Source organism: Syngnathus floridae, chromosome 1 (genome assembly GCF_059516105.1).
Source record: "Syngnathus floridae isolate MCC-2025c chromosome 1, RoL_Sflo_1.0, whole genome shotgun sequence".
In the NCBI taxonomy this organism is placed as follows: domain Eukaryota; kingdom Metazoa; phylum Chordata; class Actinopteri; order Syngnathiformes; family Syngnathidae; genus Syngnathus; species Syngnathus floridae.
Genome location: NC_142413.1, coordinates 10478695 through 10500851, shown reverse-complemented (window position 1 = coordinate 10500851; position 22157 = coordinate 10478695). Strand labels below are relative to the sequence as shown.

General features: G+C 41.5%; 1 protein-coding gene across 1 annotated transcript; it reads left to right on the top strand.

The window, feature by feature from the left end:
- Window positions 1-1608: 1608 nt before the first annotated feature.
- kctd12b (potassium channel tetramerisation domain containing 12b) lies at window positions 1609-17469 on the top strand. The gene is made up of 2 exons (XM_088358184.1): window positions 1609-2960; window positions 16640-17469. The coding sequence occupies exons 1-2, from the start codon at window positions 2117-2119 to the stop codon at window positions 17221-17223; spliced, it is 1428 nt and encodes a 475-aa protein (XP_088214310.1). The 5' UTR covers window positions 1609-2116; the 3' UTR covers window positions 17224-17469.
- The last annotated feature ends 4688 nt before the right edge of the window (window positions 17470-22157 follow it).

Genomic DNA, 22157 nt, shown 5'->3' with positions numbered 1-22157 from the left:
TGATGCTCATCCCAAAAAGATTTTAGCTTGGCTTTTCTTGAATTGTTGAAATAAAAGGCAGCTTGGAAATGCGTCTAAAATTCAACAGTACACCTTGAGCAATACCAGGTTTCTTTTTCTTGAGCAGCTCGAATGTCGTCCAGCTCCCCGTGACCATGAAAATAAGCCTTGCAAATATTTTAAAAGCTTTTAATGGAAGATGCGAATCACAACTGAGACACACGAGTTTACCCTAGCACCATACACAAAAAATATTACCACCTATTCACGTTCCAAGAATGTCTCTTGCATTCTGACGTGGTTGCCAATGGCAACCACCAAGGCTGCACTGATCAAAATGCCGCTCATAAATCCACCTTTATTTCATTGTGTCAACTCAGAGTTGAGCGCGAGAGGCCGTCTTGTAAGGAAGTACAATTGCATGTGATGAGCCACTGTGGCAACTCAATTATGTGCTTGTTTGGAGTCAGCAGAGCATCAAGCACGCACGCGCGCACGCGCACACACATACACACGCACAAACACATTCGTCAATGCCTCAGCGCAGGGATGTCCAAAATTTTTCTGCTGACGGTTGCATGCAGCAAAAATCGAAGGACGCAAGGGCCACTCTTAAATTCTCTTTAAATTATTAAACACGCTAAAACCAATCTATCAAGAAAGTAAATTTGTTTATATAAGATAGATATTAAGGTGGAAGTTTTTCATCACAACTTAACGTCAAAGATGATGAGATGATAAGAGGTGATAAATTGATACACATAAATCGAACCTTGACATTGGGCAAGAACCCTTTTTGTTGCTGAAATTAATTATGGTTTTAGCAGATTTTTTGTTTATTTTTCGTAGTACACAGGTGACTAAGTACAATGTGTACTATACTCATAATACAAAACATTCATATTACAAATCATCTTTGCCCATTAGCATGAATTGACATGCTAAAACTCTGGTCCAACCTATCATTACAAAAAAAAATCGTAATGTTTTTTAATTATAAAAATACCCCTATAATACTTTACAAAAACAAAGTAATGACATCACTGAAGTACAGTTTTGCCACATTTTTTGCTTTAGTTTAATGAGGTTTGTGCTGCGCCTTCTGGTAACAGTAAACTTGAAATGGCCCTGAGCCATAGTCACGGATGAGGTTACAAGATGATCAAATTGTGTGCAAAATGTCTGTGCCATTTATTTGATGCGTTTTACATATATTGGTGGTGTTGATTATAATGAATCCATGATGCACCTGCCAGAAGAAAATCCACTAACACGTGCAGCTATGCAAGGACAAGTGATTGTCCATTGTCAAATGGAAGAGTGATTTAATCATTTTAAATCCACAGTCAGCAAAAAAAAAAGAGCTGCCGATGACTCGCAATAGTCAATTGACTGGTGGCAACGCATCGTTGCGTCATCATGACTGACACGCGTGGTGTCTTTAATTGTGTCCTTTCCTTCTGAATTTAGAATAAATATTTAGTCTTCAAGATTGTGCAAGCAATTCTATCTATTCGTTTTTAAGAAACGCTCTAAATGAATAACTGTCAGAAAGTTTTGGTGGGGGTGCTTGCTGCTTGCGCGTCATCGCGTGTGGGCGCGGTTTAGCGAGTGCAATAATGCGCCGCTAAGCCGCTGAAGAGCTCCAGTGTGACACGCGCATGTAGAGGGAGAGTGCAGCGAGCGAACCAGCCGATCACCGCGTAGTGATGGAAAGCATTAAGCTCTTCCTCTACACCTTTCTCGTGTCTCATTACTTGTGGAACGTCGTCTTTATCTTGTGGCTCTTCGTCAACGGGACGCCCACAGAGCTCACCAACTATGGATTGCTTCATTGAAGTTGGCGAGGACGAGCGCAGAGACACGCGTCCGAGGCGATATGGACAGTTGTGAAATTTTTGCGCTTCCTCATCTGCGAAACCAAGCAGGATTTCCGCAGGATATCCGTTTCACATAACGCTTCACTCTGAAATGCAGAATGTTTAGCTAGTTGTGGTGAAAGCGGCCGTTAGAATAGTGCGTGCGTGACGGCTCTTTTTTTCCCCCCCTGCAGGCAATCAATTAGGTACAGTCTTGCTAAGTGAACTTTAATTCGTCCATTTGGAAGAAGTCAGCCATGGCTCTTCCAGATAGTGGTATATCGGTTGAGGAGGTATCATTCCCGGAGATCATCGAGCTGAATGTCGGCGGTCAGGTGTACATAACGCGCTACTCCACACTCACGAGTGTGCCAGACTCTCTTTTGTGGGAAATGTTCAGCCGTAAGTCAGCGAAAGGATTGGCCAGGGACACCAAAGGGCGTTTCTTCGTGGACCGGGACGGCTTTCTTTTCCGCTACATCCTGGACTACATGCGGGACCAGCAGCTGGTCCTTCCAGACCACTTCCCCGAGCGGGGACGGCTGCAGCGGGAGGCTGAGTTCTTCAACCTTCCCGAGCTGGTCAAACAGTTGGCGCCCAAAATCAGCAAGCAGAACTCGCTGGGGGACGACTGCTGTCAGAGTGACCCGGAGGACTCCTCGCCCGGGGTGGATGCCGCCCGGAATCTGGGGTCGCTCGGCGCGGCGGCGGCAGCCTGCGCCAGCCTGGTGCCCAGCTCCATGGACGGGAAGCGGTCCGGCTTCATCACCATCGGCTACCGTGGCTCGTACACCCTGGGTCGCGACAGCCACACCGATGCCAAATTTCGTCGGGTGGCCCGAATCATGGTCTGCGGGAAGACCTCCCTGGCCAAAGAGGTCTTCGGGGAGACCCTGAACGAGAGCCGCGACCCGGACCGCCCACCGGAGCGCTACACGTCCCGCTACTATCTCAAGTTCACCTTCCTGGAGCAGGCATTCGACAAGCTGGCCGATGCCGGTTTCCACATGGTGGCCTGTAACTCCACAGGCACCTGCGCCTTTGCCCACGAGCAGACGGACGACAAGATCTGGACCAGCTACACTGAATATGTGTTCTACCGTGAGTGATGCTGTCGAACCCCACCCCCCTCCCCACCACCTTGTCTGCAAGTGTCCCCTTCCAGCCTCAAGCTCTCTCTCTAGTAGATGTACTGTAGATGTTCTGCTTTGGGCTCCACGCAATTCCTCCCATGAACAGTTCCCCACGAGTGACTCTTTCCACCTCCTCCCTCGTCCCCAGACCCCGTCAGCTTGAATCTCCCACCCACCCCGCATCTGATCTAGATGTCGTCTTGACCACACTGCAGCTCCCCTTGCAGAAGACGGACCTTCTTTATCCAACCCCTCTTCATATTTCATCTGCCTCTCTGAAAGCACAACTCTTTCTATGATCTAACTTAGTTCACACACAAGCCCCGGGGTATGGGCGTTACGAAAAAGGGCTTCAAAAAAGTGGCCATCTTGTACTGTGTAATGTCCCTTCTGGCCCAACTCTGTCCCGCTCCTCTGAAATAAATCACCGCCATAATCGGACTTCTTATAAGCCTCGAGGGGGACATGAGAGCTAAAAGAAGCAACATGTCCTGCGTTATCATGTCCTGTATCATGTGACTAGGCTTGTGCCATAGTGGACTTGACAGTGCTCAGTTGTTGCTTTCAGAGACAATAGAAACAGATAAGAAGAATGCTTCGAGTGTTTTCTTTTGAGTGCTTAAAAAGTAATGAAAGGCAGAATATAACAAGACCTTGTGGACACAACACAAAGGTTGTACTACAGTCCACACTGTGCCAAAGGGCCTTTTAGTAGTTTAATCAGCCATGCTAAGCAGGCTGAGAACCCAAAGGGGAAGGCGGTGTTGCGCCACTTGCATCATACTGCTGCCCAATATTTTTTTTAACATTCCGTCGCTCAGTAACCACCTCGACTGCGCCATGTTTCAACCTCACCGCGGAGGCTCATGTCATGATTTCATTTCAGTATTGTTTGAAGCTGTTGCGTAGTTAACGTGAATAGCCAAACGGGAATGGTTGAATTATGCTGTGTTGTTGGCCCAAATCTGATTATTTCACTCCGCTGTAGCTAAACCACTGCTCAAGAATCGTCTGCAAATCATGAACATACCTCAGATTACGCCATAACAGCTGCAGCGACAGCTGACAACCCACAGTTGGCAAAATAGTTTAAGCACACTCACTGGTAAAATATTAACAAACACTGAGTGTGTATGAGTGCGAGTAAATGGAGTCATCAAGGTTTTTGTCTGACATTTGTTGTGAAATGTATGATGGAACGTCTGCGTTGAAATGTTAGACTCGTTGGTAAAGGCAAAGTGTTCAACTAAAAGATTTGTCAAATAAAGGTTCTTTCTATTTCATATGTATTTTGGATCCAAAATGTTGTCTCGGAATCACAGTGATGACTTCCAGCTCAAGCAGGAGAACATTTAGTTTAGTAGTGTTATCATTCTTGTCCGCATTCAAATTGCAGGTGAGCAGGTGACAGTTCATACATTCTAAAAACAGTTGGGTAAAAAAAAAAAAAAAAAGTCAATTTTACCCAAATTTCTGGGTTGGGTTGCATAAAACAATAAATAATGTATTTGAAAAAGTCATTTTGTAGAAAACCTCCCTAAAAAAATGGTTATGTTCTAGTAGTTGGATCAAATTGACCCAGTGAAGTAATTTTTGGCCTAAATTTGGTTATTTTTGACCCAGCTGACTTAACTTCAGACTATACCCACATTGACGTCTTCACCCTAAAAACAGTTGTGTCAAAAATAACCCAATTATGGATCAAAAGGTGTCAATCACCACTTGGGTCATTTTGACACAACTTTGGGGCTTATTCATTTCATCACTCAGGTGAAATGAATAATGTGTAAAACAACCAAAAAAGTTGGTTTATTTTCTACAAAAACCAAAAAACATGGTTGTTTGGTGGGTTAATCATTTCATCTAAGTCTGTCGGTTAAATGAAAACCCCCAAGAGTGAGCTTGGCCACTTTTTGACCCTTTTCTTGTTTTTTTTTACTCGACTGTTTGTAGAGTGCAACGTGCTGGAATGTGGTAGCTAGCCAGAGAACATGTGAGATCAAACTCCACAACTGAAAGGCAACTTCCTAATCACCAGTGGTTCGTACAGTCCCATTTATTAAAGCATTAAGTAGTCACTTTAGATCTTATTTGTTTGTCTTATCTGTAAAAAAAAAAAAAATAGGCTATTGCATACGAAGCAAAGACAATTTCTTTATACTGTTCAACACTTTCCATAGACAATTATCACAAAAGTGCTATACAGGATAATTAAGTGTGATTTAAAAAAAAAAAGTGTTGCACTAAAGCTTCCAACAGATTGTAAAAGACTCGGAGACATTATAAAGTACAGAAAAGCTATTGGTCAAAAAACACAAAACACATAACCTGATTATAGTCAGTAATTGGGTGGATTACTTCCATTCATTTAATTCCCGAGTTTGTGCACATTTTGTCTGCCGTCAGTAAATACAGCAGCAGGCAAAACAGCGGGTATTATATTCCGCTAGAACAACAACTTACGAGGTGGCGTCTGTAGGTGAGATAAATCCGTTCATAAACCTCTGACTCATGTAACACAAGATTATCACGCTCGAGCAGTTCTCCACACTGCACCTGAGCTCTCTGTCCGAGATGGAAACATTCATCGGCTTCGCACATAAACAAATGCGGAAACAACCCCCCACCACCCAAAAAATGGCTGCAAAATACATATGGCTCCCTTCCTGGAAAAGAAAGAGTCTGCTGGGAATGAAAGTGGATTATGCTTGCAGTGTCTCCAAAGCCTAAAGCAAACAGGCAGCATTCCTCTGTCGCTGTGCTTGGGCACACTGCATTGGGGAAAACCTCATTTAGCAGCATGCTGTACTGCAATCCAGTAGGATGTTATGCCAAAATTAACATTGTGAATAGGAAAAGTACTATGAAAAAAAATGTAACCGCTTTGCTTGTAAATTAAAAAGCATAGTGTATCAAACATAACCTGTTGTGATAAAAGTCGATGGTTGATGCGCAAAAAATAATGTTTGAATTTCTGAAGAATGTTGATTTAATGACTGTTTTAATTTTTCTTGAAACATGTATTTCCAAATATAATACATACCATAGGAATTTATTGAAAAAACATAATACACTTTTTTCGAAATAAATAAAATACAGTTGACAGGCATTTGCAGATTCACATCCACAGATTTTTTTCTTCTATCTTTTTTCTATATTTATTTATTTACTTGTTTGGGCCTGTTTTTTTTTTGCAGCAAACATATAGTATTTAATATTTATCAACATTTTTTTGATGGATGGATTTTTTTGCATTTTGATGGGCAACAGTTAGGTATTTAAAGGCACTGCAAATAGCTGGCGTCCATTGCATAGGTAGAGTTGAGGTTAGCATGTTGGCTTGGCCCTCGGCAAATGTTCCAGTTTCTTATGTGGCCCCTTTGCAAAACGAATTTCCCACCCTGCTCTAAATTGTTCATAAGTCTGAATGACAGTGTGAATGCTAATCTATTTGTGGAGACGAGCCACAGATGTAACTTGCTTCTTGCCCAAAGTCAGCAGAGATAGGCTACAGTGATCCAGCAATCCCAGTGAGACCAAGCAGTATAAAATAAAAATTGTCTGCTAGGTCTTTTACAGTGCTCAGCTTTTTGTAGAATTTTCTACAAAATTTACATTATGCTATTTTGAGGTTACTTTAGGTCATTAGCACAAAGCTGCTGAGTCATGTCTGAGTGTGAAATCTTAAGCCTTGGTGTTTTAGCCACCCTGCCTCTGGACTCGTCCTGGGACTCGACATTCAACAGCAGACGAGCGAGCGCCATCGATGCCCGGCAACATTAAGGTCAAGGGTCGAGCCTTGCCCGCCCCATTGATTCACCGATTGCCGATTGCACAACGGCTACATTTGCATGTCGCATTAACGCGGCATCCTGAGGAAGCATCGCAGCCTTTGATTTAGCTGTAAAACCGCAAAGCAAACAGGAAAGAAAAGCTGAGAGCCTTCAGAGCACCAGTCTGTTCTCGCTACCATCTGGCGGCGATTTGCCCCTCGTCATGTTCCCCCTGCTGTCATTGTCATCCACATGGCAACGCGCCTTTCCTAGGATCGCCTTGTCTCTCAGCCAGCTGGGTCAGCGCTTTCCCTATTTGGATAGCAGAGGAAGGGATGTACATCAAAAGGGAAAAGGGAAAGTGGGCCGAGGAAGAGGAGGTAGAAAGTGATTTAAAAAAAAAGAGAGAGAGGCGAGGTGGGGATGGGGGAGCATTTTGCAGAGAATTCGGTGCTCCTATCTCTGCTCTCCCTAAGCTTTGCCTCCATGAAGAAGCGCTACTGTATGTTCTTCAAAATGGAAATAGGCTCAAGCTGGCCTGTGATTGTGTTACACCAAACAGACAGTTCCATGCGATTAGCCTGCATGTTATGTGAGTCATATTGATTTACAATGAGATTATGCCAGCAGAATGGGGGGAAATTTGATATTTTTAGGACAATGAGATACAGTACTGTAAGCCCCACCCCCATCTCTGGCTCGATGTCTGAGATCAGCGACGTGAGACGTAACTCTGCTTGAAGGTGTGTTAAACGTGATGTTGGTATCTTTGCAGAAAAGCACAGGTCAGTGGATCTGCGAGAGGGAAGGCTGCTCTGCAGTGGGAGTGATCACTGCTGACTTCAAGCATAGTCAATCACTTTAGAAAATATAATACAATTATTCAGAAACTTTGATACACGGCGTTCACATATTTGTGAATGAAAAATATTGTATTAAAGCTACTTTACATGTTATTTGCTTTCAAAAATTAAAAATGACTGATTGCTTGATTTTAAAAGTAACTAAATTAGATTACATGTTATATTAATAGTTACATTCAGCAGATACAATAAGCCCGCTCAACATAAAAATCACATTCTCCTAAAGGTGCACATCTTCCATCTTACCGACATCACAGACGGCTGCTTTGCCAAATCGACCAACACGCTCAGTGACCCTTTTCGTCGCTACAGAAATCAAGGGTACCATTTTTGTGCTCTGCAGCAGATACGTTGTCTGTGATGACTGATGAGCAGTCCAAAGAAGCGAGCTAGGATAGGCCTCAACTCTTCACCACTCTGAATAGTGTAGACAAAAAATGAACTCGAATTTTGGAGGTAAAGCTCCATGGTTGTGTATCCGTTTTGTGTCAGTTTTTGAATATCTGGCAGTGGCTGCACCATCAGATGCTATCAGCATGCCGCTCATTCAAAGCGCTCGGCTACAACTATTATTGCTTGCGTTTTGCTTATTTATGCCCCTCTCAAATTGTTGGGCTGCAAATTTACGACGAGGATCCTATCACGTTCTGTTTTGCCATCTGGAGAACAGGTTCGCCAACTTTTGGGAGGAGTCTGTGTGCTCCTTGCTCCGGGATGCTACTGGGGCCAAGCGAGGGCAATGCACTCCCCAGTTTGCCTTGATGCTGAACTGGCATTTGGCACTAATCAAGCTAACACAAACTCAGACACACACACAAACATGCATGCGCACACAAACAAAGGGCAGGCAAGACGTGCATAAGCCTCCCGCACGAAGCCAACCATTTAGGAGCTGCGATTGTCTTGCTTCTTTTCACTCCTCAGTGTAATCTTTCATAATACATTTACAAGCAGACATGCCATTTGCCTCCGCCTTTTCCTCTTGACAGTAATAATCAGGAGATTGTGGTAATAAGAAAAGCATCTTTGCCACTTATTAACTGGGAGGAGAGATAACAAATATTGCGGGAAATAGGAGCGAGAGAGCCCCAGGCGTACATTACCGCTATTATTTTCTTCATCAACATGTGACGACGCAAGTGCACAAAGTCCCGTTTGTTGCATATGTCAGCCTTAACGACGACACCCACTCTCGAATGTAAGCTTACACGCAAACGCGTGTGGCGACACTGGCTCCGAGCATCTTTATCTCATTGTGCGCTGGACTATTTTTAGTGAGTTAGGCATCGAGCCAGATGTGTACCTCCTGTGCTTCTATGTCATGAGTACACATTCTTCACTATACATCTGCTAGAGCACAAATCGGCTTGCATACAAGGAGAAAGTCAATATGAAGTGACAGCAGATACAAACAAGCATTCACACATCCAATCTTAGGATTTGGGACTCTTATTCCATGTCAGGTGATTATTTCTTCTGTGACCCGAGTGAGGATAAGCAGTTAAAAAAAACGGTTCTTAGATTTTACTTTTTTAAAGAGAGTCATGGAACTTCATTGCCATGTTCTGCCAACACACAATAGTGAAAAGCAATGCGCTAATATGACAGTAGACCCCTGTGCCCGCAAATGTAGCAAAAGCCCCCTCCTCTCCAAAAAAATCCTTCAAGTGCTGATAAATATTCAATATATGGACTTTCCCAATGAAAATCGGGAGAAATCCCCGCCAAAACAAACCAACAAAAGAATAAAAATGGGGAAAAAATGGAAGTGCTCAACCATTATTATCATGATTATTATTCTAGATTGAGTAGATGAGTAACTTCTGGTATTTGTGGGCCAGCCCTGTTCCTACCTCCACATTTATATACAGGCATGTATTTGTAGTATAAGATAAAATGAACAAATACAATTAGGCAATATAAAATCCATCCAACAGCCAGAGACAGGATTCAAACATGCAAGCACAGAAATGTGAGGCAAATGTGTTAAGCATTCAGTCACCTTGCCCTCCTGTGTGAAAAGTGCAATATCAATCAATCTTATGGTCCTCACTTTACTGCTTACGAGCATCACAGTGGTTAGTGGGTCTGCCTTGGAGTCAAGAGGGTGAAATTTTGGCTCTGCTCTTTATGAGTGGAGTTTTTCTGTTCTCCTTGTGCATGTGTGGGTTTTCTCCGGGGACGTTTTCCTCGAACATTCTAAAAATGTGCATGTTGGGTTCAATGAAGACTCTAAATTGTGTGCATGTGCATTGTTTGTCTTTCTGCATGCGCCCTGCCATTAGCTGGCGACCAGACCTGGATTTTACCTTGCCTCTTGCCCAAAGTCATTTGAGATAAAAGTTCCAGAACACCCTAATGAGGACAAGCTGTACAGCGAATTAATGGATGGGACAAAATCTCCACACGACCCTTGGAAATGACCTTCAGCAGTCCTAAAATGGCAGCTTTATTGTAATGATAACGAAAGGAAACTATTTGTAGACACAAACAAGAGGCTTGTGGCACATTTGGTATTTACTATGTGTATTATTCATTCTCCCAGCTCCTCTACAATATTGCGTCTTCCCCCTCAAGACCCATAAATGTGTGATTAAGTGAAATTTATGATTGTGCAGTGCATAGCGTTAGGCAAAGTGAATGGTTTAGCCAGGCCGGTGGCACATTTTAGTGATGAAGAGGCAATTAGAGACATATAAGGTCCCAGACAATGTCAAAAAGAACAAGAGCAGCGACAGAGAAGGTGAAAGAAAGACAAGTGCAGAAGTTACAGCACTAAAAGGTTAGATTAGGGATTTTGTCACGATTACAATATCGTCATGGAATGTATCCGATTGCATTAATATGGTTACGACACCATTCGAAGTTATTCGTTTCTTCTTTTCCCCGTTTGAATTACCGAAAAATATAAAACAATTCTGTTCTAGTGAGTCAGCATTTATTCAAGCGAATGTCGACGCACAAGTATCTTTCAATGATCACTCTATATTATATCTATATTCCAACACCAGATTTTATTTTCGGTATAAATTTGTATTATACTGTTTGGTGTTGCTGAACTTTGTGGAAGCTGTTTTGCCTCAAAGGTGTATGTAAGTGTACGCGGAGAGTTGTAAACGTGTCAGTGTTGACTGTTGTTAGGCTGGGATTCACTTCTCAGCCATCTGGAGACTAGGTGTCTAATCTGCCTGTCGAATTATCAGTAATCTGAAGGGTCAGCTTTGTCCTTAGTGCTGTCGTCTTGATCGCTGTCTCCCCTTGTCTTCAACTCGGGATGAGTTGTACAGAAGACCTTGGATGACACCTGTCAATCAGCTTTAGTTGGTCCTGTCTTCAAATGGAGTCGTGAAAATCGTCATTGGCTTTATAAATGACCGGCATCCAGGTTTATATTTTCAAGACTCCCCACCTCGACCCCCCCATTGCTCTTCCTATTTGGCAGCAGCTCTCGCCGCTACTGTTTGTCAGTCATTTCCTTAACATTATGCAGATTGGCAGCTTTGTAATTGCTCAGAGACTCACAAGTGCACACAGGTGGATTTTTGATGCAGGCGACTTGAGCGTGTAAATTTAGTCGAAAAGAGTGTGGCGTCAAAACGTCTAATTAAACGCCCGCGTGTTTTTGCTCTGATGCTAATCACAGAGGAAAGCCTGTCAGTGAGAGGTCTGGAGGTAGTGAGGCCAAGCACACAGATCATTTCACAGAGTAGATGTTAAGTCATATGATCTACAAGATGAATAATTACGTGTCAAATATTTCATAGGTGGCGAAATATTGCAGAGGGCACCATACGTACAAACTCAAGCTACAGATGTAAGACCCCCGTATCGCTCTGTGAGACGTAAGAATCCACTTTAGCTCAGCCTCCTTCACACCACAGTGACGTTTCCATGGAGATGGTGTAATCCTTGTGTTTGCCATTCTCCCTGCCGTCAGGTCACAGCACTTATCAACGGATACATGCATGTTTTCCAAAGCGAGTCTTGAATAGTTAACCTAGCTCATTACTTGGGGGGGGGGGGGGGGGGGGCTGAGTACTGCTGCCATGGCACCCAAGTGTAGCAAATGATCCTTTTTCACATCATCTGTCTGAAATGAGAAAAATATAATGGGTTGTGTTCCTAACTAGCAAATTGGAATACTTTTATCCAATGTTGGAACAACTATTTTGAGCCAGCAGCTTGGGTTGATGGTTAGACTTGGGCAGGCAGGACAGCTGTTGGCCAATTTGGACGTTTTGTTGTATTGAAGTTGAAGTAAATTTAATGTAACGTTCGTAGAAAAAGTTAGTAGCAGCTGGATTGTTCGGTGGGTAACACTGCTGATGCAGGGTTTGGCGTTTGAACGTTTTGCCAGTCCGGTGGCCCACCTACAGGTAGCAGGTGACCCCCCCAACAGGCAAAATGTGCAACGTTCTAAATGCTCCTCCACTAGAGGCAGAAGGTACAGTATAGCTGTATATCAGCTGTTGCTATTCATCCAATGGCATGAATAAAAAAGTGCGCCTTGACTCAATGAAGCTTGCTTCTATTTAGCAGCCCTCAAATACACAAAGTGGCTGCTGGTGTCGCCTTTAGGTCCCTGTGGGAATTTTGGCACTAACGTGGAAAAAATGTAATGATCTTTTTCCTAGAAATGATAAAATAGAAATGATTCTGTCATAACAGCCTGATTTTTTTATCTTTTTATGTAATCACAATGTGGCTCTGTTCTATTTGCTTTTTCAATGTATGTTTTTCTTCCTTCTGGTCCCCGTTTTCATTTAAGTGTTCCAATACTGCCGGCGTTTTACTTGCAGGAATACTGGTCCTTTGAGGTATTCCATTGTTTGACTGACATTTTGAGGGCTAGTGCTGAAAGAAGATACAATGTGGACCTCCACTGAGCATTGTGTTGCGCAAGTGCCCTTCAAACATTGCCACTATTCAACACAGCGCTCATCATCCTTTTCAACCAGAACACGCAGAGCTGCTGGTGCACCTTTTTGTAATTAGCGTTGTGTTCCTTTATCATCATAATAAGAGAATGTGTGTGTGTGCTTCACATTTAAATGGTTGGTCATTTGTGTGCAATGTGAATTTCAAGTTATCATGCATAGTGGCACATCATTATTAGCCACTTAAAATCGTGTGCCGCTGGCAAACTTAACATTCATCTTTTTCTGTCAGTTCTGTTCAGTACTACATAACATATCCCTTTCAAAACCAGTTTCATTAGTCGGCCTCTCTAGACAGTGTCAAGGGGTAAATTAGAATGAGAAATAGATTCCATTACTGGTAACTGGCAAAAAAAAAAAAAAAGGCAATCCTACTCATGCTATGTTTTTAGACAACCAGTTTAAATAACACACGAACCGTAACACGTTTTAAACACAATGTAACTGGTGACCGAGTGGCAATAAAACAGAATATTAGGTTTTCATATATGAGGGCTCAGGAGACAATGACTATAAGGTTTGTTGAAGACAATGGGAGATGATAATAATGGAAACTATTACAAATACTGAGAATGTTTTGAAATGGGCAGGAAATGCCAGAAAAAAAAGCGAACATGCAAAATATGAAGAAATATTTAAAAAGAAAAATCTCTGACTATGCGAATCGGCGGAGGTCAAACTGTGAATATGCAGCGGTTGGCTCCAGTTTGAAATTGTAATATCACCAATCGGCATTAGATGACTGGCATGGCTATGTTGTGCTTGTCCGATATGAATAAGCCTAATTATTAGTTGAGGATTTGTAATGAAATACAGGATTTCTTTTTTTTTTTTTTTAATGCTTGAACCCTTTGTTTTTGGGTTAGGATTTTTGAAAAATATATTTTAAAAAATCAAATAGTCCAGTAAGCGCACATGTTTTGCACATGTTTTGTCCATATCTAAATGAGCATTTTTGTCATACTGGTTAGGAAACGTGTGGTCCTATGGGGGCCTCCAATAGCGCTGATTAAAAATTGTATCCCCCTCTAGCATTTAAGTTGTCGATTTCTGGTTACTACATCAAGGAGACACTGCGCTACTATTGCTGGTCAGTACCTACAAATCTTTATTTCTTTTAAGTACAAGATTATGGCCCTTTACGAGTCGAAAATCTCGATTCAGTCGGGGTGAACAACATAATAAACCTTCTGGAGGACGCTTCGTGACATCGAGGTGCTAAATGTCAGCCGAGCCTCATCGACACGTCGGAACTGCTAATAGCAATAACGATGGCGGCCGAGCCATGTGTCACATCGCACAGATGGGAGAGCGCCAGAGTGGATGTGTGAGAAACTAGTTTGGCTTTTGCACACATCCCCAGAGAAGTGGCCTCTGGGAGGAAAAAAAAAGGTTGAGTGCTCTCTTTCGCTGTTCTCCTCCACAAGGCTTAGCGATGGAGGAAATCATGGAGCCCATCCCCCAGTGGATTATTTCTCCGACACTGCTAAGCCCCCATACGTACTCCCACGGCCAGGCATCCTCAAACACGTGTATTCATTACAGCAGATTTGAAATGCACTGTGCACACTGAAGCAGCGGGTGGAGAACACGTTCCTGTCAGCTCCTCCTTTCCCGGCTTCCTTTTCCTTTTCTTTCTTTCTTGCTTTCTTTCTTGCTTGCTTTCTTGTGCTATCTGTGCCACTCCTAATGCTTGGACAGACGTCAGGCCTCACATGCAAACACCCACGCGTGTGTCCACGCATAATTGCACAAACACATAAGGCGCATGGACTGCACTCAGCCTCATGCACTTTGTCCCATGTTGACGTTCGAAGAGAACCAGAGGGACTGAGTGTGCGTCATCTCATATATCGGTCGAGGTATCTAGTACCTGGCTGTCTTTGCGACATCATGCAGGCATCAGAAGATTAGCACTTTGTGGATTTTCATATACTTCCACAGCGAGCATGTATGATTTAATGTCATGTGACTGGATGCACAGTATGCATGTGGCGCTGTCGTTATCGTTAAGCATGCTGGGTGGGCCGCGGGCTGACGAGAGATACAGGAACACATACCGGCGCTATGTAATGGCATTCACCCACTAGAGCGGTATCAATGAAGCTCGGATTTGAGCGATGCTGAGAGAGAGAGAGAGAGAGAGAGAGAGAGAGAGAGAGAGAGAGGTGTTCATTTTACAATATGGTTATTATTGCAGTGGAATGGTGCTGCAGTGATTCACACTGAGAGGTGTTTGATATTCTGTCCCTTCCATGTACACTGGAAAAAAAATGATACATTGGATGTAAAAAAATATATATATATACTATATTATTAATTATGATGCACAAACTGTTTAATCCTTTACATTTTATTTCATTATGCGTATTACTAAATGTTTTCATAAAGTACAATATTAAGAAGTGTTGCCTTCCTGACTAAAATAAAAGCATTCCTCGAACGGGTTAATAGCATTTCCATTCATTTTAAGAGAAAAAAAATGATTGTATCTCTTATCTCACTGTATGTAGAAGTGACAAATAAGCCATAAAAAGCAAGTATGATTGAAATGATTTTCTGTAAAAGAAACCAAATTCAAAACATAAGGGATAATCTTAGGCTTATGTGCAATACGTTCTCGTGACCTTTCGGTGCAAAAGTAAATAATATATTTTCACTCGTCAGGAATAGGCTCCCCTGTCAGATACAGGGGTCACCAAGTTCGGTGAGGGTTAAAACAGACACTTAAAAACATGATGTGGCTTGACTTGTCATTGAAGGAGATACAGTTGAAGGCAGCAACAGATTCAAGCCAGGTGACCAAATTCACTTTTAAAATCCAGATTATGTTCGCCTCTTTGTTCTAATATAAAAAGGCAATGACTTGATAAGGTTATGAGGTCATGGTACACCATGTTGTTTTTGTGTCCATACCAATCATCTGCTGTGAAAATGGTCAGTGCTTATAATCATGTTTCCAAAAAATGGGGACTCCAAAACAATTGTGAGCAGGAAAAAATTATACAATGTGCAACTATTTGCACAAAGGTGAGAAATCATCCTATGGTGAAAAATGTCTCACTTGGCTTCCGCGTGAGGTTTTCACACCACCCATTTAGTCAATGTGGAATAGTGAACACACACATTGGTTCTCCGTTCCTTTTGTGTTGCTTCAGTTTTCTTTCCTGGTGAGTCATCTACCCTCCCTTTTCCCCCCTCACTGAGAGAAAAAGCATCTCTTTTATTTTCAAGCCACATGATTTGCTTGGATTAGACAAACAAAACAAGAACAGTTATTATGATGTTTGTGTTATTATGTGACTTAGGCTAAGGCAAAACACATTCATTATCTATAATCTTGCTGCATGGACAGATAATTAAAAGTTATCTCCCCGCGTTGTAATTTCTTGTACATTATTATTCTATCGACTATCTTAATTTCAGTGCAGAACTTTAATGAAAAAATAAGCAGTTTTAAAGGCTCAAATGTTTTGTACTGCACACAAATTGAACAAATTTTAAAAAGGAAAAAGGGATTTGAGAGGACTATCTGATGTCATTTATTCAAGCAACTGATGGCACCAGATTTATAATACTTTTGGAGTTTTTCATTGTTATTTGGTTTTGACTTTAGTTGGTTCATTTTACGTAGTTTTAGTTAGTTTTTAGGACAAGTTGATTAGTTATTATTATTATTATTTCACAAATAATTTATTCAATATTTAATCTATTTGTCATTATTTTTAATACAAGGCTTTGTTTTTAGTTTAAATATATGCAGTAATTTTCAAGTACAAGATTTTGGAAAAAGGTAAAGAGGTAAAAAGATATTTTTTTATTTGATTTCATTAACAAAAATGTTTTTTTAAGTTGTGGCTATTCTGTTAGCTCTCTTTATAATAATATTGCTGGTGACTTAGAAAGGTCAAAATAGTCAGTTTTGTGGGGAGCAAATTGCCTACAACATTGTTCTTGGCAAATCCAGCTCTGATCAGTACCATGTCTAATAAGCAACCTTTTGAATGAGTAAAAAAAAGAGCCCCAAAATCTCCAATGAAACAAAAAAGCCCGTTATTTTTTTCCCTTCCTCAGGTGGTTCATCAGTGATTCCCAAGGCCAACACAACAGCAGATTTCCGCGTTTTCCCTGAAGAGGTCGCATCCAAACTTGAGCCTGAATCGGCCTCAGTGGAGCTCCGCAGCCACAGCGACATAAGCAACAGTGGTCGAACCCAAAGTCTCCCAGAAAGTGGCAGCATCGCAACGCCGGACGTACCAGAACGACGACCCCTTGACTCCCCTCCTCTCTCCCCTTCACTTCCTTCTCCATCACCTCCCCCGGGAAGCCCCGAACTCCCCCCTCCGCCCCCCCTCGTCCCGATCCAGCCGCTGCCGTCACCCAAACCTTCGCCTAACCCCAGCCCACCGTCGACCCCGCCCCTGACCGAGAGCCCCCGGCACCCGGCCAACCTCCACCTAAAGACGCTGCCGCGGCTTCTCCCGCGAGAGAATGGAGGGCCTCCCACTTTGATGAATGAGGATGAGGAGGAGAGAAAGATGCTGGAGGAAGATCTAAAGAAATGCATCGATGACTTCAAAAAGATCCGCATGCCCAAAGTGTTTCCAGATCGCAAGAGGCACTGGCAAAATGACTTGCTCAAGAAGTATAATGCATAGCACCCAACCATTTCAATATATCAATTTTTTACCTCTGATCCGGAGAGTCCGCAGTATTTTCAAGGTGCTTGCATCCACTTGTGACCACCCTTGGCAAGTTTACTTCGGCTTCACAATTAGATGCTATCAGCTAGCCAGTACGCACACTAACACTCGAGCTTGCCCATCGTACGCAAAAATGTACCTTTAGGCTGATATACGTTTGTGTTCAACAATTAAGTCACCATTAAATATTCCCAAAGTTCATCAGTGATGACGTGTCCTTATTTTGGAATTTGCTCTTGATACGATAAGGCATTGTCAATAACTGTCCTGATTTAATGTTTGATGCAAATTTGCATTAAAAACAATACAGGAATCTGTAGTGCAGGGTAAAGTGCGGTATTAGTTGCGTTTTTTCAAATGTTTTTCCCTATAATTGATTCGACTTTATAATTATTTGGTTCATTGATTTATCGTAAATACAACAAAAAATCTCTAACCATCAAAAATAAAAATGTTCTTCCATAAAAAAAACTGGCAAGAAATTGTAAAATTTCATTTCAAGTAATCAGTTTGAAAATTATTAGCTATCAATTACCAGTACTATATATAGTATCATTGTTTATGTACTGTATCTTAGCCAGTTATAGTTTGGAAGTGTGCCGTGATATTTATCGACGGAAAAAGGGTGGTCCTCTAGCTCCATCAATGCAGTCAGCAGCCATTTTGACAGACTTGTTCAACAAAGCTTAGGTAAGAGTAAATAAATACTGTGTGCAACGATCCAAATTATGTTTGTTGTGCAGCATCACACAACACAATTCTCATTTTCTTGGGGACTACACACAGGAGATGGCCATGATGAACAGGGACTAGAAGAAAACGGGAGTTGCCAGCAAAGCAGCCAAATCAATTGCTACTACTTGTAAAACGACATCGTTTTCTTCTCTAGAAATTGTGTGTTAAAGAAAAAACCCCAATATCATACATTTTTAATTCATCCCGAGGGAGTGAAAGAACAGAGAAGAAACAGCGCTAGAGAATCAGTTTTATTTCAACACGCCATGTCATGAATTATTTCAGTGCCAGAACCGACGGTGATCTATTTAAGAACTGTTTGGTTTTTCAACTGTAAATATGTTAAGTGTTCAAGGCTAGCTTTACATAGCAAGTTCCTGGCCAATTTGGCGTCTTCAATGGATATGACACACATTTTTGATATGTGGGATGAAGATGGAGTACAAACTCCGTCATAATGTAAACATCTGCAAAAATATGTTCACAGGCTTTCTATGGTAATAAAAACAAAAATCAAGTGGATTAAAGAGCATGACCGACCAAATCATCACATTTCATGGACCGGCACATACAGGTTGATGTTCAACACATTCAAGATTTAAGAAACGCACATGCCTGGAGGATAAAGTATGTATTTTGAATCCTAAAATTCCCGTTGATAATCATCCAAAATGTCAAAGCCGTCATGGTGAGTTTAAAAAGCTTTTTCCGTCTCCAATGCTTGTGATTAAAAGGCTCAGCCGTTTTGTCCATTTTGGTGATTACATTATCTTCCAGCTCGCGATGTGGAGCGTTCAGCCAGAGAATGCAGTGTACCGCAAAGCAAAATGGGTTCTTAGCAGGGCCAGAGTGGGGAATAGCAATGACACAACCGCACCAACCAATGCATAAACCAATGCAGGTGTGTGTGCACATGTTCAAGGGCTGCTTTTTCCTTTCACCTTGTCACGCTAATTTCATTTGCATTTCCCTAGTTGCATTTTCCCTATCCCTATTTATAGTTTGCATTCTATTCCATTAGACACTAGAACAGTGATATCTAACGTGCAGATTTATACTCAGCAGCGGTTGTTCTGTATCTGCCAGATCTTTAAACTGCACTTATTGATGTTATGTTTTACAAAATGGGGGACTGATAAAAATCCTTGAGGGGCTTCAGTTTACTGTGTGATTCCCAACCATTGGGAATGCAACGAAAAAATATTATTTTCAAAAGTATTAGATTTGTCTATCTATCAATGCCAGTGATGAGTAGGGACAGGTAGAACAATTAAAAGTCTCTTCTGCTATAAGGTACAACAAGCTGCACAATGGGATCAACCTTTGCGACGTGATGCACTTGAAACTCCCGTCAACACACCAGCCAGCTTCAACTGGCAGCTGATTGCGAAGAAATTCATTGAAAAGTTTTTCCTTGTCAGGTCAGTAAAGTATTGCTTCATCAGCTCCTTTTCTTGCATTCCTAATTTCTCGCCAATGGGCTTGGGGACGCGCCAGCACGGTGTCTAGACTCTCCAGTTCCATCAAAGCACATTAGAATGCATGCATGCGGGGAAAAAAGTTTTCATATTATTCAAATTGGCTGTGGCAGAAGCCGCATGCTACTGTCACAAACTCAATTGATTTTCATTCGGGCTTGTCACTGGGACATCATTTGTGATTTCTTTTTTTTGAGGGGGGCGTTCAAACGTCTGATGTTGGCCTTTAGACTCTTCCGGGCACGATGAAAATTTTACTGAAGTCTCTGCATTTCAACAAAGGGAATGTTTAAAATATCCTTTGAATTAAAGCGGTAGAGAAGGAGAGGAAGAGCACTTTTAAGGACGAGAGATCAAACCTCGAATCTGGATCACCTGATGGATTCAAGCTGATTACAGTCTCACCTCGATGTTTTGGTTAGCCAGAATTTGGCTGATCTAGAAATTTTCATTAGTTTGTATCAGAACATTAGCACCAACAAAAACAATCCTGAAGAAATCCCCTCTATCAATAACATTGCTTCTCAAAGACAGCTTAAAGTTTTGTTTTAATGTGAAATCAAATAAGGTGCTTCAGAAGAAAAGAGACCACAGCAAAACAGTGAAATATTTAATTTGACAAAATAGTTATAATAACAAATCTATTTAAAACTATAAATGTTGTAAAAATGTATTAATGTTGTAAAAAGTAGTTACAAAAACACCCAAAATTATAATGAAAAAGCACAATACAGACATAATAACTTGGTTGGTCAGTCGGTCATGATCAAATATGATGAGTTTCAGCAGTTGTATGGGCAAAATCTTTCATCATATGGCTCATATTTCACATTTGAGTTTTAATTTCATCAAACATCATATCATGTTGCTCTCTGGAATTAGATTCACAGGTGTAGTCGATTCTTGGTATGGTTTCCAGTGGAAAGCTGCGAACACATCTGCAGATACTGAATCCTCTTTGGGAAACTATCGAATCAAGCACATTTCTAAGAAGGCAAGGTCTGTCAATCAAGATACTGTATCCGATAGGAAAATTAGAAATCATTTCCAAAGGGTTGTCCTCTATCCATTAAGGCAAGTGTGGGACATCTGGAATCAGTCTGGAATTTGGGGATTGGAAACTATCATCATTCATCGTTCATCATTTCCAGACATGGCTTCTTTGCATTTGCATATAGTTTAACAACTGCTGTTCCCAATCCTTCTGTGGGTTTGTTTTTATCAGGCACACTTGAACTACGCCAGTTTTCTAAATTAAATTGTACTTGGAAATGAAGCAGGTAAAGTACTATTTCCAAAGCATCATCATTCATTGAAATGAATGAAAGGTCTTGGGTGAGTCAATCAAGTGAAATGTAGCTGATACGGTGTTGTTGAAACGTGGATCTTGAGAGTTAAGAGAAGGCATTTTCTTAGCTGTCATACTCGACAATTCATCGAAGATCTTGAGTTGGTAGCACATGTGCAGGTTCTATATCAGTAGGATTGGTCTCACTTGGAATTTGGAGGTCATTTGAATTAAATGCTTCACTAGAAGAAGGTCCACGAGTTACTGTAGCAGTGTCATGTTCAGATATGGCTTCCATGCTTTGACCATTTGCATGTGGAACAAAAGCTGCGATTTTCATACAGTTGAGCACACCTGGAGTAGACCAGGTTTCTAAACTATTTTGTTCCTCGAAAACAAAATTAGAAAGATTTTCAGCAGTATCACAATCTTTATCAATTTCTGTGAAGCAGTGAAAATATGGAGTCGGTTGTATAAATTCAACTCCCGAATCCTCAACGAATTTGATCGTACTTGGAATGTTGAACGTTTCTGAGTCCTGCAACTCTTGGGCTTTAATGGAACAGGGTTCTTTGAATATGCCATCATGTGTAGGCAGTCTTGAAATGCAAGGAACATCTTCGATTTGTGCAGTTTCGCAATCATCGGAGACCTTGGGATTCAAAAGTCCAATGTCCATATATTCAGAATTTGTGTATGGTAAAAAATCTGTAGATTCTAGCCCATCTCTGGCTGTGATCTCATCAAGCACACTTGGAGTAGTCCAAATTTCTGAGTCATGTTGTTCTTGCAATGGAGAACTCAGAAACGTTTCCAAAGTGACATCCCTGTTATCCATTACTGCAACGCATGATACGTCATTCCATAGTTCCGTACGTTCAGCTTCCAAATCATCATTGGAATTGATCTCATTAAACAAACTTGTTAAATCATGGAGCTCTTCTGAATTAAGAGGAGACAGCTCTTCTAATACATCATATTGAGCCAATAATTTAAAGGATGGGATTTCTTGCTCTTCTAATATGGCATTAGATTTGAGTCTTGAAATGCAGGGAACATCTTGGATTGGTATCGGATGTGCAGTTTCTAAACCATCAATGGCATAACTTTTAGAAAGTCCACTTTCCGTATATTCCGAATTTACGTACGGAATATACAATGCAGATTCTAATCCATCTTTGGCGGTGATCTCATCAAGCACATTTGGTGTACTGCAGATTTCTGCATCATGTGGCTCTTGCAATGTAGAACTAGAAAACTTTTCCAAAGACATATCCTCTTTATCCATTATTGCAGTCCATGGAACATCAGTTGATAGTTTCATAAATTCAGCTTTTAAATCATCATTGGTATCGACCTCATGAAACAAAGTTGTTAAATCATGGAGC